The following is a 19,273-nucleotide window of genomic DNA, read 5'->3' on the forward strand; positions in this document are numbered from 1 at the left end:
TTATCTTCGCACTTTGTACTGGATATAAACAGGCCGTCGGCTCAGGACGTTGCCCGGAGCAGGCTGACAGGACTGACACCAGGCGTTCCAGTCCCCGCGGCTTGTTTCGGCGTCCCCTGCCCGATGAAGGGGCTAGTGCCGGACCCGGCCTGTGATCTACACCGTAGAGCCGTTTTCTGTGCAGGTTTTAATATTTTACATTTACGTTATCGTGAGGTTAGGTATCAAAACGCTCCCTTATTTTTAGGTCTGGACGAGGCAGAGTTACTGCTGTCTCGGCAGCCCCCTAGAAGCACATAAAGTACCCAGAACACATAGGCGCCCCCTTTCGGCCACCTCGCTTCGCCCTACTTTACAAGAGACCGCCGCCCCGATCTGTGTGAAGGGAATGACGCTCTAAATGATGTTTCACCGAGGACCTCGTTTCAAACCCAGAGATGTGCGACGGATAGTCCCGAGGCTGTGGTTCTCGCAGTTAGGGAGGCCTCTCTTGTCCTTTGCGGTCTACACTCCCCCATCAGTCACTGCAGTGGATATAACTGAATGGCTCAACAGACATCAACATTCATTGGATTTAAACACAACCTGCGGTGACACAAATGTTTACCGAACAGGCTTACGGCGCAGCCACTCCCTCGAAACGCTCCGTGTCCCTTAGAGAGAATAGTAAACTCTTGATTCATTATTGGTGCGTAAATAGTGGTGAATACTCATGGAAGGGATCGGAGGAAATAGCATGTTTCCACACGCTCTAAAGACAAACAGCAACAGTTGTATGTACGTACATAAGGATATACAGAAATGTTACCTAACAATTCTGTCATTTGTGAATGTCCCTACCTCGGGGAACAAACAGACAAGCATTTGCAATGCAATAGGTCCCACATTTCCCTGTGAGAGAGCCATTGGCTTTGTAAAAGCATAACTGGACTTTTCTTGCCACATAAATGGATCAATCCTGCCGCATAATTTGGTCTTCTCTGCCACATAATTCCAGTGGCCCTGCATATAACTAAATCACTTCCATTTACCTTCTTCCTCTAACTGCACCAAAAAATTCACACCCTATAAAGCTGAAAATAAATACAGCACTAATTTTATTACCATACATAACTAGGTGACATTTGTAGGGGAATCAGTGACAGAGCAGAGTACCAGTCCCCAGTCTTTACTCCAACCCCAACTCATGATGTTCTTATGGCACACATAGAGAGATCAGCTGGTGATGAACACATTAACCGAAAGTCATGTCGCATCAGTGATCCAAGCTCGCAACCCTTGATGGATCGCTGTGACGTGCAACAGGAGAGTGAAAAAACAGACAGAAGCATGCAGGAATGCTTTGTTTAAAACAAAATACGAGGCTATCCCAACAACGAACATTGTAAAGCATTTTAGCAGCCTATATAATAAATAGTTGCAACATCCACAAATGCAAAATCAACATTCCTTATAAAGCCTAAGTGTGACTTAAGCAGTGCCAATACAGAGACCCACTGAGATTGCTACAGATCCATTTCAGGGTCCAAAATGCAAAAGGCATTGGTTAAAGGATCCAAATATCAAGGGAATATTTTGGAGACACAAACAACACAAGTGGGGCTCTTCGATTACCAGAATTAAAGGAGAAGCATTCGGGACCCAATAACGTGGGAATTTTACACAACAAAATAAACTGTGACATTTCAGAACCCAACAAAAAGGCACATTTTCGTTAGCAAAAAAGGAGATGATATGGGCTCCAAAAAAACAACGTCATGGCAGGATCCAAATAAGAGATATTTTTACCTGGTCCCCGCAAGGTGGCCCGATCGAGAGAGCTAAACCTAAAAAGATGCCTGGCGCTGGTTTGGAATGCATAATAATTGTATGTTCCAAAGGAGTGCCAGCCATCTTAAATGCTGATCAAGAGGGGCGAGGATGTGGCGTTAGAGCTAGAGCGGTTCAAGTATCAGCAGGAGACTTAACATTCTCTGTTTCTGGGTAAATCACTTAATCTCTCTGTTAATTCTCTGTGCTTGTGTCCCTGTGTGCAATGCAACTGGTGCTCGTGTAAAGCACTCCGATACTTCGGGATGGAGTTTGCGATATGTAAATATTTTTTTGGTTTAAAAAAAAAAAGTAAAAGCACATAAATCACAAATACATGACTATGGGAAAGCCTTGCTGGGGGGGATGAGCAGCAGCGTGAAAAAAAAGATGACATGCGTGAGGTGGTGGGAGGACTCCTCCACACAGGGCGACTAACGGAATTTGGACAATCGTCGACACAAACAGGAAACCACCTCGAGCCGAGTAAAAAGAAAAAAAGTAGTGCACAGAGACAAAGTAAATGGCGAGAAGTGAACTGATGCATGTAACAGGGTCATTCTCCAGGGCAGTAACAAGGTGGGATAAATGTAAAGCTTTTTCCAAAGAAACCAAAGGAATTTTGAAAGGCAGGCCAGGGAACAAATGAAAGTGTGTGGCGTGTGATGGGCATGGTGAAAAGCCACAGATGTAGATAGAGCATGTTGAGAGCGCATGTACGCTGCCTATGCTCAACCTAAAAATAAACCATTCAGTGTACATATTACTGAATTGCAGTAGAGGTTGTAATGTACTTTTTAATAACTTGCTGTTATAAACAGGTTATGCAGTGCATAGTAGAAATAAAACACAGGGCAGTATCTTAATCATTTCTTTGTTTGCCAAGATGCTATAGTAAATGCATATTAGATAGAGCAAAAGCTTGTTCAGGCTGAAATCCTATTCACCTTTGATTTACCAAAGTAACTGTCTGAGGTAGAGGTTTATTTACAGGCTGGCACACTTGATACCACTGATCTCTATACATGTGCCTTTCTTGGATAGCATATATGGTTTGCTGATGTGGTTAACCAAGTGCCACTATCGAGAAAACCTATTGGGTGTGAGCTTGATTGTCAATACAACAAGCAGCATGATTTCCCATTGCAGAGATTGTGTTCAGGACCTTGGGTAGTAATATTCTAGAGCATAGGTCTGTGCTTTGCTGATGTAGAGAAATTGAGAATGTGTGTTCTATATCCTGAACATGTGCTTTCATGATACCACATACACAAATGGTGATGGGGAATATGCTTGCAATTTGTATTACCACTGGCAGTCCCTTTGGGGAGCATCCTAACCCAGCTTTCTTTTGCCCACAATGCCACCTCAGTTTGGACCAAGCCATATGCAAATAAGTCTTGAACCTGCTCCTCATGGAAACCGTCCAGTACAAACTGCCAGGCAAGATCTGCCCTAAAGTGGAATACAAGCAGCACAGGACTGGTTTGGCCTGATTAGGGCTCATCAGCCAAGTTTAGCGTGGTTTCACTGGCACAGTGAGCACGGGACCAATGTCTGGACATACCCTTGCCACCTATGGCCATAAATCAAACACACGAAAGGAGATGAGAGAAATACTTGGAATTTGTCTTACCACTGGCAATAGCTTGGGGTAGCATCCCAACACATCGTTCCTTTCCCAAGCATGTGGAGGTTTCCCACTTCAATGAAATTAAAATCTCAATGCAGCAATGCAACTCATTATACAAATATCAATTTAGGAAGTAATATAGCGACCGGAGAATACATGTTTATTGCTGACTCATCAGTTAATCATGTAGATATGGATTAAGACAAGGCAGTACAAGTTGCTGCGTTGCCTTACTCTGCGCCAAGGAGGCGATCCATGGGCATTGCTGTGGGTTTTCCCATGATTTGTAAAATTACGTGGACCTCAGGATGCACCAAAACCTTATGTCACCCCAGAGCAGGCGTTACAATTTTTTAATTTTTTTATTTCTCCTCGTTTTGCCTCTTTCCATGTATGCTGCTTTCTGTTGCACACATGGAGTGAGGAAAACGCCTCTCAGGATTCTTTTTGTGCAGTAAGGTGCTCCTTTCTCGCAAGGGCAATCCTGCATTCATAGCAGACATCCTTGCATCATGGTAGTAGGCTGCCAAACAGCACCAGCACAGGGGGAAGCGACAGGAATGCACTGTGTTGTATAAATGTGATGCATTGGTGCCCTTTCACTTTGGTGTAGGGCAGCACAGCAAGAAGATCAGATTCAGTGCCCTGTGCCAAATCCCCCAAAATATGCCCCCAAGTGCAGGAAAAGTATTGTTGGTGAAACCACAAGGACGATCCATTTCTCGGGTGGGCCAGGTATTCTAACCTCCTAGTAGGTCAGTTTCCTAAGATCATACAAAGGTTGCCTGCTTTCTTAGGAGTGTTCAGGAAGTGGAAACGTGCCCCCTGTGTATAGCATCCTTCAAGACACAACACAATAAAACCCACTGCCACACATAGCTGGCAGACCCCAAAAAGTCCCCTGTGGAAAGAATGCCTGCACTTTTTCCCTCTTCATTCTATTCCTACTGGAGTTCTCAAGAAAGTGCATTCTTTGTTCTGTACGAAAAAGTAAAGGGCACTCTTTAAACTAATAGAAGGACACACTGTATGTGACCCGAGGGCAGCGGCTGTCCAGAAAAGGGTCCAAAGAATAACAAGTTCCATGAATGTCTGAGGTATTTGCTCTTTACCATACTGAGTATTTTTTGAATGACTCACATATTGTTTCATAAACTCCTTTTCACTTTGCAGTTATTGATGTTATGACTGTTGTAACTTTAATATGCCAAAGTCCTACAGACTAAACATTCAATAAAAATTGATAAGCATTTGACTCCCTATTACCACTGCGCAAAACTAGTTCACTAGGAACAAGAAACTATTCAGTAAAGCTCATAAATAAATTCAGTGAAATGAAAAGGATTCTTTCCTGAATCCCATTAGAAAGGTTTCGAATTGCAAAAGAAGAGGCCCATGCCACACCTTTCTGTCCTGCAGGGGGAGTCCAGGAAGGTTCCTGCATGTTACTCACAAGTGGCCACTGGGGGCTTCCTGCCACAGGAGCACAGGATCTCTAGCTCGACACTTGCCTTCTTGGGAGTGTGATTTTGTGCAGGCAAGCACAGCTCACAGCTTCCAGAGTCCCCCTGGGGTGTCCCTGGCTTGTGTCGCCACAGCAGGGTCTGTTCTGGCCCTTTGGAGTCTGTATAAGCCAGTAGGCAGTGCGCCCTGCTTTCCCGAGGACAAGTTCAGTCCTTTGTGCTGACACCAACATCCTTATCTTTCTCTGCAGAGTTCTTTTTCTGGCTACCAGCTCACAGCGAGTGAGTGTTGACTTTGTCGCTCATTTTTCAGGGCCAACCAAACTTCTTCACAGAAATCAGGGTAAAATCCGTTATGACCGGTCGGCTTTCAGAGCCCTCTGTGTGTTCCTAAGGGTCACCAGATCAGTTGACCGTGGTCCTCTCTTTAGGACGGTCACAGCTCCCATCCACAGCTGAGGAATCTCTCATCCGTTGCCACATTCTGTGCCATGTATGTCAGTGGTCTGGCTGTCCTCCAGACGTGTGCTCTATCTCTTGGGAGCACTCACAAGGCTCGGTTCTCCTGGCTGATGAGCTTCGCATGACCCCAACCGCTTCATCTTGGTATGACGGTCAGGACATAACTTATGAGCATTCCGCAGTGGCATGCGTTTAGTTTCCGCTGTGGTCTGGGTGGATTCTCTCATCCTAGAAATACCTTATAGTGAACCCTCATTGATATTTCGCTAATTGGTTGTCATTATTTTCCACATAAAGAGTGTTTTTCAGTTTCCCCGTGGCAGTGTGGGAACGCCCTCAGGCTGGGGAGCACACTCCTTTGGAGTGCCCCCACACGTCTTGCTATTGGGATCAGGATACCCATGCTTTTCGTTCTTCGTTTGATATATGAAGGACTCACTACCTGTTTTTTTATTGATTTACGTACATTCATCGCAGGCGAGAATTGTTTTGTCCTGATGATGATCCCATAACTTAGTCATTCAAAACATCATCAACCTAAACACTCTGATATCTTTGGATATATGTAAATCGAATTTAGATGCAGGAGTGATATACTGTACAAAGTTGTGACTTTGATTTCCTAAATTCTTTCTTTTTTGTCACTTACTTTTGCCTGTGTGTGTGATTTTTGATAACTGTGTAGTGCGTCCTGTAGGGGTAGGTACCCCTACACAACTATTTTTTATCTATTTCCCATTAAATGTGATTTTAACAGTTTATTTAACACCGCCTGGGCATTACTATTTTGTCCCCAGTGTACTGCTTTCTTTATTGCTAGTTAGGGACTCCTGTCCCTTATAATATATCATCCTGGTTTGGCGGCGGCTGGCAGACTCCATGATGTAAAGTTTCCCAGTGCGAACACAAAGCTTTGGTATAAAACGCCCTCTGACCTAGCCAAGGTGGGTGTCTCCATAACGTGATGCCCCTCCCCAGCCAATCCCTAGTTTACTACAAGTTCTTACTACGACTAAAACTATAAAATGAGTGGTCACTTCGGAGCCTTCAAAGGGCCACAGCTATTAACAGTAGAAAAAGGGCTGCCCCTTCAGGGCACCTATTAGTGGTTTAATAATTCCCTTGAAAATACTGGCACTGCCCAGCAGAGAGAAATTAAGGGAACCATGCGGCAAAGTGTTCTGTCCTATACCTATAGACATACTTCCTGTCCCTGGTGATACCTACCTCTGCCTCCTTCACTCTTTCTCTACCTCTCCTGCTATACACTCTCTACACCTTTTTGATACCCTAGACATCTTTTCTGTACAGCACTCTTCAGTGCTCCATTGCTTTGAGGAGCTAGGTTTGCACAATACAAGCACCCCTAGTGCACACAGACCTTGCTGACACCTGGACAAAGGCATTCAGCTGCTCCAGCCACAGGGATTGGGGGGAAGAGAGTTGTGATTCTAAGGTTTTACATATAGTAGGGTGGACCGGCGGGTGATGGAGGGGCTGCAGATTCTGGACTTGGCTAGGACATGGAATAAATTTTGCCTCAGCTGCAGATGTATGTATTGGTATTTATATATCATGAATCTAGCCGTGAAGTGGGGGAGTGCTGTACATTATCAGGGGTAGGGAGAGGATCTGCAAGATTGTATGGTTCAAGTGGGAATTACATCAGTACATTTGCAAAACATTTAGGCACAGGGAGATTAAGTGATTTGCCCTGAATCACGCACTATGTTTCATCTAGTGCTAATCCTGGGATTCAAACCTGAGTCTCCAGGCTCCAATGGTTCAAGCCTTAGGCCACATCTCCTCCTGCATAATCAGAGACATACATTATATATGTATGTGGTAGAGCTCTCACAGTAGTGCATTGGTTCCAACATGGTGGAGTGTCTGGATGAATCAAATCACTATGCTAGGCTGCAGTATGATGCTTCCTAACTGCACAACTGGATCAGGAGGAAAAGAGTTTGACATACCGGAAATGGAGAAAAATGCTCAGTTATTTTGGTGACGTTGTGCCCGAGTCTCCGCTCCAACCTGCAGAAGCTGTGGAAATTGACATAAAAAAGTTAAGAGAGCAGCTTCAGGGCTGAATTCTGCAGTGCTCCACTGATCGCTGCGATGCAGCACCACCTTTGTTATTCTGGACACGTACACCGTGCTCTAGGCCAGATCTTGTCTTGTGATGCCCACCTCCTCGAACCTTTTCAAGAGAGCAGAGTGATCTGTGGTCAGATAGTGGTCAGACAGATAATCTGTGTGCCACTCCTGGCCATCTTAGTCTGGTGCAGGTATGGATTCAGAAGTCTCTGCCTGGCAACAACTGATCTGGACTGGCCCAAGGAGTTAATTTCAAAACAATGGCGTCTGGGTAACTTGGCACACACACACTCAGTATACAATATCAAGGAAAACCCAGAAAAATATGGATGATTAATCACAATATATCACGGGTGCACAAAGATGAAGTACAACCACCAAGTCTTCTTCAATAGGAACAATGTCAATAACATAGCAAAAGATCTCAAGCACTCCAAAATAATTGATCTAGAGTTCAGTCTTCTGATGTCCTTTATTTGCATGCAATAGTCAGTAGTTCTTCGATGTTTTTCTCCACACACTAGCCAACGTGTTTTGTCTTATACAGTTAATATACCAACAGCCTTTATCACGGCTAACATCATATAATCATCTCAAATCAGGAATCCAAGTTCAATTGTGTGCAGGTATCGAGTTCCGTTCGGAGAGTGCGGCCGTCTCAAGTCTGAGGTCACAAGGATCGTATCGAATGCAAATGTGGTCCTCATGACTTGGGATGAGAGTGCTTTCCTGACAGAGTTCCATATTTTCTGCCCCTTCACCCGATGTCCTGAGCATACGAGGGTTTTCTCTGTGTCCCATATGGACAACCCAGCCCTTTCCTGGGCTTTTATCCTTGAAGCCAGGGCAGTAACACTTGAATCTTCAGAGGTATGTTGTAGATCATATGGTAACTACACACAGGAGGTAGCCTGGAAGCCCAACAGGCAGGCAGTTGCTGGTTTATCGTCACATTGGAGGCTGCACAGGCAGTGTGCTTTATCCTCAAACAGGAGGTTGCAGGGACACTGTGGTTTATCTTCAAACAGGACATTGGGGGGCACTGTGGTTAACTTTGGCAGTTTATCTAGCCCTTCTGTTGCAGGGGCAGTGTGGTTTATCGTCAAACAGGAGGTTGGGGTGGTGCTGTTATCTTTGTGTGGTTTATCCTCCGGCTGGAGGTTGCAGGTACAGCGAGGTTTATCCACTCACTCAGGATGTTGGAAGGACAATGTGTCTTATCCACCCGATGGATGTTGCAGGACAATGTGGTTTTTCCACCTACTGGATATTGCGGGGACAGCGCTTTACCCACCCACTGGATATTGCATTGACAGTGTGGTTTATCCACCCACTAGAGGTTGCAGAAATATTGTGGTTTATCTTTCCACAGGAGGTTGCGGGGACAGTGTGGCTTAACCATCCACTGGATGTTGCCGGGACAGTGGTTTATCCACCCACTGGATGTTGCAGGAACAGTGTGGTTTATCTTCAAACCAGAGGTTGGGGGGTAGAGTGGTTATCTTTGTGCAGTTTATCCACCGATCGGAGGTTGCAGGGACAGTTAGGTTTATCCACTCACTTAGTATGTTGGAGAAACACTGTGGCTTATCCACCCACTGGATGTTGCGGGGACAGTTTGGTTAATCCACTCATAGGAGGTTGCAGGGACAGTGTGGTTTATCCACCCACTGGGTGTTGCAGGGACAGTGTGGTTTTTCCCTCCCATTAGATGTTGGAGGGACAGTGTGGTTTAGCCACCCACTGCATGTATGGTTTATCCTCACATATGAGGTTCTGGGGACAGTGTTGTTCATCATTTGGGAGGTTGCAGGGACAGTGTGGTTTATTCTCATATAGGAGATTGCAGGGACAGTGTGGTTTATCTACTCACTGGACGTCATATGAACAGTGTTGGTTATTCTCACGTGGGTGGGTGCCGGGGATGGTGTAGTCTGCTCTTTGAGTGGGCATAGCAGAGATATAGTTTAACCACACACAGTGAGCAGCAGATATATCCTAGTTTAACCTAAAAGGGGGACAGATCAGTGACCTAGCACAGTAATTTAAGTGGAGCAGGTTCCACCAGGTTTCAGACCTAGCAGTAATTAAAAGCTAACTTTGAAACGAGCCCTGTTGGACTGTATATTTATGTCTTAAAATTTACAGGCAAAACGATGAGCGATGTCTCAACAGTGAGACGCTTAAAGTGATCCATGTTCGAGATGCTAATCCTGTTAACCTTTCACTTTTTTTTTAACTTGGCTTTTTCAGGATTATGTGTTTCTTTAGTTTTTTCATGCAACAGTTGACTCCTGTGTAGGTCATGCAGTGACCTGATTAACCTCCAGGTGGCCGTGTTGGTGCCTACAGGCTCTATGACTTCTCACAGTGCCTCTCAGTTGATCATAAAGTACATGCATATCTAATCCTTGGCCTCCATGCAGAGCACACGGAGCAGTGTTCACATATGAGACAGTTATAAGTGTGGAGGGGCCCTTTTGCTATGGACAGTACCATAGAAAACAAAGCACTGCTCACAGGTGAGAGGGTGGGGTGTGAGTGTGGTGAAGAAGAGGAGACAGAAGGAGGTACCTGCACAAGGAGACAATGAAAAGACAGTGATGAGCAGGAAGAGGAGATGTGGGAAATGCAAATGGAGGATTTGAAAAAGATGTAAGGAGAACAGGGGGAAATTGTCTAACAGAGAATACTGCAAAGTAAAGGGCCACGAAGGGAATGGGGCATAGACTTTAATAATGTTTATGTCACAGTCTTATAGTGGAAGAACAGCAATCTTTACAATTAGAAATAGCTAGACAAAATCTTTGTTACCAGTATCAACTAAATTAATAACAGCAATCATTGGCAAAGCCTATAGGTGTGGCTTGTTTTTGGCGTAGGCTTGTCTTGTGTTCTATGTCTGGGTGCAGTAATGGAAACCTCACAGAGAAGAGCCCGGTGAACTCCAGGTGATGCACAGGATTTACATTTGCACATTCTACACCGTGCTTTTATTTACATCAGCCATCCCTTTTGGAAATAATTCCTAGTGACACTTTCTAGGACATGCACATTTGAGAGACCCGCACATGGCTCTGCCAGGTTTCTCATTCTTTTCTTTGAATTCTATGAATTATAGGCTTGTTTATTTCATTATGGGGATGGAACTACAAGTCCTGGAATTCGGGGGAAGGGAATTGGATTGAAGCGGTGCATCATGCGTGGACCTGAACTTGGCAGCTGCTCCCACACCTTTATCATTTCACTTAAAGCACTGGCACAGCTGTAAGCAGAGACCGCACACAGGAGGCGTGGTGCACTGTGGTTCAACCTTAGAAGGGCCTTAGGGGGTGCTCTGCTTCAGTCGGTCTACCCACGCCTGCCTCCTCAGTCTTGGGATGGAGGAGTGGTCTGGACAGCCGTGAGAAGTGCCTGGGTTTTTGGGGGTTAGGCAGCTGTACTGCATGAAGACAGAGTCCTTTGTTGCACCCTGCCACCCACCTCAGGAGGATGATAGGTGGCTTATAGAAATATAACTCCATATAAATGCACTATATTCAGGATAAATTACAGTGTTGCAGATCTGGGTCTTCCAGAAGGAAATCTTAAATTACACTGAAGGAACCGGGTAGCCAGGTGTCTAATCACAGATCCCAAGATATTTCTCCCGGATTGGAGGGTGAGGACCCATGAATAAGAGGGCCCAGACCTTGCAATCCAGTGAGTGGGGCAGCTTCCAAGCCGCAAATCTGTCTTTGGTGCCTTTGTCCTCACTCATTTATGCACTGACTGTGTGCCAAGACCACAAGACAAAAACACTCCCTTCCATGCCCTACTCTGTCTCACCCTATACCTCTCTAAATCTCCACTTTGACTCATCCCAAAGCTCATTCTATCTTGGAAATAACCCTTCCTAGACTCTTCCTCCTCTTTTCCTCCCAAGCCTCAGTTTACTATTATGATCTCCCAAACAACCCTATTAAATCCATCCCTCATGTATCTCTCATTTGACTCATCTGAAATCTCATTTTGCTACTATGTTCTCCATAATCCCTTTCTACAGACTATTCCCTCCTCCATTTCTCCTTTTACTCATCCCAAACCTCATCTTACTACTATGATCTCCCAATTAACACTTTCTAGATTCTTCCCTCTTCTATCCCTCCATTATTCTACTAAAGCCAACTAAGAGACTCACATGTCCACCACTCAGATTAACTCATATTTCCCCTGTACTAATTCACCACTAATCCTTTTGGGTTTTGGAGTAGTGTGCTACTTCCAGAAAAGCACTTTGACACCTCGTCAGGGGTAGTAAGTGCTATATAGATACAATTACAAAACCTCAAAATGTCAGCCACTGACTAATTTAAACGTGCACACCATGTGAAGTGATGGTAATTTTCAAAACTAATATGGAGTTCTCATACTGGGCCCCCCTAAGTTTCATCAGTATCATTATGATTAGGCATATTTTCCAAATAATGCATCTATTTGAACATTACATCCTTGAGATCTATACGCATGCAGTAACACTCAAGCCCACCACCTCTTGGATAACAAAAGCAGGAAGAAAGCTGCAATCACAGTTTGTTTAAACCATGCCAAACTGTGGATGAGGGAGATTGTTCTATGCCCAAACGGCACAAAAACTGGAATCCTGATATTGGTGAAATAGGAAGATGGGGAATTACCCAATTCAAAGGGTCCAACCCAAAGTGTTAGGATCCTTGCAGTGCTTTTCCCTCCTCCAAAATAAACGTTTACATCAATTATTAATGTTCTGCAAGGTTTTACAGTTTTCTTCAGGAGTGCACTGGGTGGACCTAACCTCATCATAAGTGCTACCCAAAATCTTCTAGACATTTTGATTTACGCAAAAGCAGGCAGCAATGCGGCCCGCAGTTCGAAAAATCTGGAACTCCATTAAACTTTGCTTATAAAGCCACCAGGATCACATTTACAGTTGTAGACTGCAGACCCTGCCACCTTAATGAAAGTAGCAGGGTTACACTTGTGGAGGAGGCAAGATGAAAATTGCATATAAAGATGAATGAGGCAAAGGTAGTTAACAGGAAACACAAGAATGGGAGGAAAGAGTAAATTATAAATAAAATGGTGACAAAGAGCATACGATTACTGAAAGTAACTGAAAAAATTGTGACAACGTCTTTAAGGGCATGTCGGGATGCTGGGTAGTAGAATATTTTTATATGACTGCGATGCCCCATTCATTGCATCCAGTCCTGATTTTTGAAGGTTAGATTTTATTAAGATATTCCTATTCCACTCAAGTTGTCAATCATTCAATTCAGATGAAAAGTAAGATCTGCCTTCGAACATAGCAGGGAATGATGTTTGTACTACCCTGAGGGTGAAGTTTTTTGGAATTTGACTAGGTTGCTACCATTCGTATCAACCAACTAATGTGCAGTTTGGGCTTATCCTACGTTTCTGAGCTTAGAGATTTTGGTTTGCTTAGATTTTAAACTCGTTCCTAACTTGGAGATCAGTTTCTTCTTTGTCATAATTGCAAATGCACAGGTCTTTGGCTTTCCACTGACTCCCTCTTTCTTTATCATCCTACTCCCTCTGAGTGGCACTGGTGGCTCTGATAGTGCTGAGAGTCCGTGGGCCCTGGTGGTATATAAGTATTCTGCTGGGCAGGTAGACAAACTCCAGGCACTGTCTGGAAGCCAGGAGGGCGCTAGCATTCTGATCCAGCAGTGACAACCATCTTTTAGCAAGTTTGTTTCAGTCTCTTTGATATTCTGTCTTGTGCTGTACTCATTGTATGAATCCATCGCTCACATTTGAAAAATATCCCGAAAAACAAATCATTGGAGGGTTATACTTCAATGTCCGTATTTCGCTCTGTGGATGTTTTTTTTGGAGCAGGAACTACCTATGCAAGCTTCATTCCTGATGATGGGTTCTCCCTTCTCCAACTTTCAAGAGGGCTGATTTTCACTTTCCAAAGCTGTTGCATTCAGCTTTCTTACCTTGTGACTGATCAGCATGTTAGGACATCTGGATCTGGGCAAACTATCTTCAGTTGACTACTTAAGGCAGTCTGAGATTTTCCACTGGCCCCTCATCTTGACAATACTAGCATTGATTGTGATTGTCCCTCGCTTTCCCTTAGCCTAATCAATATTCCAGGGATAGGAGTCACAGGAACTTCAGTCTTGCTGAAGTTCATCAGATTCACAGAGCTCTCAGTTGCATGCAGGACTTAAGATACAGCAATTGAGCTCTGTGAATCTCCTAATCTCCATTACTCTGGACCTCTTTCTGTTGGACACTAAGATTTTCCCAGAACCCATTTCAGCCCATTGGCATTGCTAAACTGCTTCCACTGGTGTTATGAGGAAGGAAGGCTGCAGAGAATTCTTGTAGAGAGGAAAGGGGATCACAAATTCTTCACAAAAGATTTACTGCTGTGTTCACCATATAGTGTGCTGTGATACTCTTCACTGCGGACTCCCATACTTTCCCTTCGATAAGCTGCAATGCATCCCTCCGCATGCGTTTGCGTAGCAGAGCCAGTGCGCCTCTTCTGCAGCATGTTCTCTCAGTACCTGAATCTCTGTGGTCTTGTAGGTGTGCACAGCCACCAGTTAGAGGGACAACTGGCTACACTACTCCTTGCTCTTCAGAGTTTGTAATTGTTTTAACTCAACCGGAGTGTAGTTTATGAAAGCAATGAATACAATATTTTTTCAAAGTGTACCAATCAGTGTCATTGTTGTGTATTCATTTGTTCACTTGAGCACGGCTTGGGTACGGCTTTTTTAGTTTGAAAAGTGCTGTCTTAATGCAGGCATTTGTCCAACAATGGTTCTCGATTTTGTTTACAGTTTTCTGTAGTAACAACATCTTACCACCTTTGCTTTTCACTACGGGGGAATTTTTAGTGCACAGTGTATGTAATATGTCTTTTTTATTCCCAATCAGTCTGTGACGTTCACCTTCAATGTTTGGTTGTTGTTTTTTTTCCTACAGACAACTGGGTCTCGACTTGGTGCCAAGAAAGGAGTATGGGATGGTGGATCCAGAGGACATCAGCATTACAGAATTGTATAGACTGGTAGGCGCAGACCACGATTGTGTGCTTATTTCAGAATGTAGAATTTAGTTGGCTGCAAAACAACAGACTGAATCAAAGCATGCAAACAATGTAATTAAAGCATAAGGTTGGTTTACCATGAGCTGCAATTTGATTATTTGTTTACACAAGAAAATCTATTTTCCCTACTTTTTGTGTAAAATATGATGTTGCATTTCATTTGTTAAAATCAGGAACGTGACAATTAGAAATCTGGATTTCCTTTTGGGTGCCCTTGTCATCACTAACTAGAAGGATACAACCAAGAGCTGGTTTCTGTCCAGTGTAGAATAGCGGGTTAAAAACAATGGATCTGAATGTCGCCTCGTGTGATTGCCTGTAGCTGCGATTATTTCAGGCATTTCCGCCATCACTTTGTTTTTGTTTGCAGTTAATCCCCAAACTGTCCTGTGCTATGATGAAAGAGTCTTATGACCACTCCTATTCCGAGTTTTACAACATTCTGCATGACCCAAGGCTTTTTTTGTGTGAAAAATGTGCCTTCCCTTTGTCCATCTAGAAGGAGGGGGAAACCGCTGCTGGTCACTAAAACCCATTCCAGCTGGAGTTTTCCCAACTTTGTCCCTGATGGAGGTGATAGCTCCTGAGACATTGTTTATAATTAAGGATATAAATAATAGTGCCTGACGATCCTTGCCTCCTGTCCCTTATAAGAGAGATTGCCAGCTGCTGTTATATTTCTCAGCAAAATTGCACATTACTCATTATGAGGCGCTGGTATTCCAGGCAACCTAAAATAGCCCTGGGTAAACATCTGGCGATAAAGCCTAGCTTGAGCCAGGCGCATCATATAAATTAAAGTCCAATTAGGGAGTCCCCTTTCCTTATTATGGGTGTAGAAAAGATGGTAACTAAACATTTGTTGCATGAATTGAATCACACAGTCTGCCGCAAGATCTGCAGTTGGGCCTTAGGCCACACCATAATACTCAAATGACTTTATTTAACGTCAGAGGGTGATTACTGGATTTGGCAGACTCAGCTGCCTTTGGCACCATAGAATAGAAAAGTGTCACTCACTGCATGTAGCAGAAGTTTCTGTCTACTCTGTTAAATGATCATAAACCTTTCTTTCTCAGAGAATGGTTCAGGTGGCAAGGGAAGGAGTAAAAGCACCAGCCATGACTTTACACTGTAGAACACCTCAGAGCTCCTCTGCTGTCTGATGCCTTGCGACATCTACATAAAGCCCTTACATGATTTTTGATGAAAGTGGGTGTGGGTGTGTTTGGGTTTGGTGGAAGGGGGGGTAGGATTCCATGTTTATGCTGATGGTCAGAAGTTGGTGCTTTCTTCCTAATCAGATTGCTCCCATCTATGCAGTTCAGGGGTTGGATACAAACATGAATGCAGCATAACTGGATAGCAATTTATTGCCAGCAAAACAGAATTGTTCCTGGGGATATGTTTTGGGCTGCAGTGAAAAACTAAATATGTCCTACAAGACTTGGATGGTTAGAATTGAGGGAGTAGAACTATCTACAATGGTTACGACTTTTAGCTGTGTCTTTATTAGCCATCTCTCTGAGGAAGAACAGGAGAAGATGAAAGAACGGCGTGAACATTACATCCGTCTCATAGCGTCACTCAAACCTCTGCTACTTGAAATCTTCAAACACAATATAGCTAAGGCAAATTTCAGTGTTATGATTGGTTATGGCTGTTCATTGTCTTTGGCACATCAATGAATCTTGTCTGACATCTGCAAAGGATACAGAATGCTGAGGCACATGTGACTGTCGGATATTCCGAATGGAACCATGTTAGTCCGAGTATTCGTATATTACACTAGCTACTCTTGCAAGTTGCGTACAATTCCGGGCTCTGATAATGGTTCATAAATCCATCATCATCTATGATCAGTGGAGACCTTGGCTAAGATTGTGTATTCCTGGGCGCAAAATATGTGATCTCACCTCCAGTAACTATAATCGAAAACACCTCGGTAAGACAATGTTAGTGGTGCTCAGAGTGGAATGTCTTTCCACTTAATTTGATTTGCCTTTTATGCTGATACATTTAGAAAGGGCATGAAGAATGTCTTAGTATAGATCTCCTTTGGGTTTGATGGATGTTTAGGGACTTATTTCTTCAGGGTTCTTGGTGGTGTGCAGATGTTATTGACTTCACTTGACCTTACTGATGAACAATGCGATCTTTTCAATTGTTCCTAAACTCCTCCTTTATTCCCATTCATAACTGAAAGTTGTCTGATGCATTGAAGCCTGTTCTACTTCATAAATAGGCTTTGCTGGTACTTACAATTCATACATTTATTCTTCTCTTCCTGTATTACCCATTTCTGCTTTTTGCTTTCAAAAATCACAAAGTGCTGGTTGCCAGTAAACAGAACTATGGGACTGATTTAGAGTTTGGCGAACGGGTTACTCTGTTATAAATGTGACGAATATACTGTCCACAGCATTGCAATCGCCATAGGCTAGAATGGGATTGTACTACAGCAGATGGGCTATCAGTCATGTTTGTGACGAAGTATCCCTCTCCGCCAAATTCTAAATCAGTCCTATGTCTCTTAGTAGTGTTTTAAACTAACTTGTACTATTGTAAGACATTTAATACAACCAGATAAAAACTATCCGCGGAAATATTATCACGTTTTTTAAAAAACACATTCTAGAAATAAAGTCTCTGCTCAGAAACTGAAAACCTTGCTTTTCTTAAAAGAATTGTCAAATGGTGCACCTATTAACTAACCTCAGACTGTCCTAAACCTGCAAACATAGCATATTTATGTGAGAAGAAAGGGAAACAGTCAACACAGAAACAAAACTTAATGATTAATAACTGAATAAGGCCAAGAATTTATCTTACAGCTAATTTACCTACACAATTTAAAAAAAAGTATGGTGATGTTAGCTTAGTTTATTTTCTTTGTTTTTTAACAGATGGAACATCGTCATCGAAAGAAGGACATGCCTGTGGCTGCCAGCTGCCATCATCTCTTTGTACAAATGAAGAGTCTGGTGTGCGCAAACCTTGGAGAGGAACTAGAGGTGATCTTTTCAATTTACGACAGCAAAGAGAGCCGTCCAGTCAGGTAATTCTGCAAAGCTTTTCTGGTGGTTGTGATGCTGAATATTGAATTTCATTGACTTTTCTGTATCAGTGATTATTGTGGTATATACTCTATGTACATTGAAGTATATTTTGAGTTGCATATCTTGGCAAAGGTCACAGTGCTATTTCAGTAGAAAGCTGGGGTCATAGCTTTGCCATGGTGGCAGTTCAGTATTATTAAAACGTTTCAGCTCCATTTTTTTTTTTTTGCTGACGTAACCTGAAGTGCTTCAAATGCTAAAAAAAACAAAACAACTGGTTGTGTTAAAAATGTAGAATGTTGCAGTGTGTGTGTGAAAAATCTATAGTGTTGCAGGGCATATGGCAAATCAATAATTCCATGTTCATAAAAATCTTAATAAGGCAGCTCAAATGTTCAGCAGCACAATCTCATTAGGTAATGTTAAGGACCGTGTAAGGATTTGGTATAAGCGAATAAAATATCGATATTAAAAAAATCTAATTTGCACGATCAAGTTGTCCACCTTCTTTGCCCATTAATGGTAAATAGTAGTCACATGCAGTTGAGATATTTTGAAGCTTGTTAAACCATTAGACTTCACTATTTAGACGTGAACTAATGCTGGTGCAAATGATGGCTTGTGTCAGCCAGGGACATGTATTGGGGTGGTTTAAGATATTCTGAGCTGTCTCTCTTGTCTTTATTTGTACCCAGTAATAGCCTTACTGATCTATCTGGTCTTCCCTTAAGAATAGTGCTTCATTTGTTATCTATATATTATTAATAGAATAATCAAGATCAAAGGTTCAAATCCTGTGGATCGGTCTGTTACCCCTACTCTCTTGTCACTTTACTCCCTAAAAAACATAACATTGGCCAATCTAAAAGACATGTAGAAAATTGATAATTCCATTCGCTCCCTGCTGCGCATCTCTCTAAGTGTTCCCAAGAATCTTGTTGTACATGGGAAGTTCCAGGGTGATCCGTCAAGTAGGGGCAGAAGAAAAGGGGTGGTCAAAAAAGTGGGTTTCCCATGGTAATTCCCATAGGGATTTTGAACATGACTACAGCCCGAGCTGCTGGTTGGAATTACACCAAATGTGGCTGAAAGGTTGCTTTTGGTCCAGAAAGAAGACTTTTTGTTGTTTGGTGTACATTCATTCAGAGGTTTTTGAGATATTAAAAGAAAAGGAAATATAGATATCTGGACATGTGCAGGCTTCGCGAATACTCCCAATCTCATGCTGAGATATGATTGGCTCCCAACACTAAAACCAGGAAGTGTTGGCAGCTATTTTGGGACTTGGTTTCAGCCGAGTCCCAGAAAAAATGTAAAAAAACAAAAAACAAAGGGGGCAAGGTAGGGGCAACCTAGTCCCTTAGGTCTGGTGTTGCGACTCCACTAGGGCAAAAAAGCATTTTTTTAAAGAATTTGCCAAAGATCGTGGCAGATCCGTAAATTTGACATTTTTTTTTTTTTAAAACAGAGGTTCCCACACTTGTTGAGAATAGAGCCCCCCAGGTGGGCCAGGTCCAGAGGGCATTTTTTGTTATTTTTAAAAGGAGAGGGGCACACTGCCCCTAACTCCCATGGCTTAGTGAGCCCTAGGGACCACCACCTCCCTGGGGCTAGAGCTGAAATTTATGTGGGTGTG

At 43.2% G+C, this 19,273-nt stretch overlaps 1 protein-coding gene across 2 annotated transcripts in view; it reads left to right on the top strand.

The window, feature by feature from the left end:
- Positions 1-19,273, top strand: part of DOCK4 (dedicator of cytokinesis 4) — a 1,300,588-nt gene that overhangs the window by 389,528 nt on the left and 891,787 nt on the right. For both annotated transcript variants that reach the window (XM_069228963.1, XM_069228964.1), the window contains exons 7-8: positions 14,455-14,539; positions 17,485-17,636. In XM_069228963.1, coding sequence (XP_069085064.1) covers positions 14,455-14,539; positions 17,485-17,636 — 237 coding nt within the window. The remainder of the gene's footprint in view (positions 1-14,454; positions 14,540-17,484; positions 17,637-19,273) is intronic.

The sequence above is a fragment of the Pleurodeles waltl genome, chromosome 4_1 (assembly GCF_031143425.1).
Source record: "Pleurodeles waltl isolate 20211129_DDA chromosome 4_1, aPleWal1.hap1.20221129, whole genome shotgun sequence".
NCBI classification, from domain to species: domain Eukaryota; kingdom Metazoa; phylum Chordata; class Amphibia; order Caudata; family Salamandridae; genus Pleurodeles; species Pleurodeles waltl.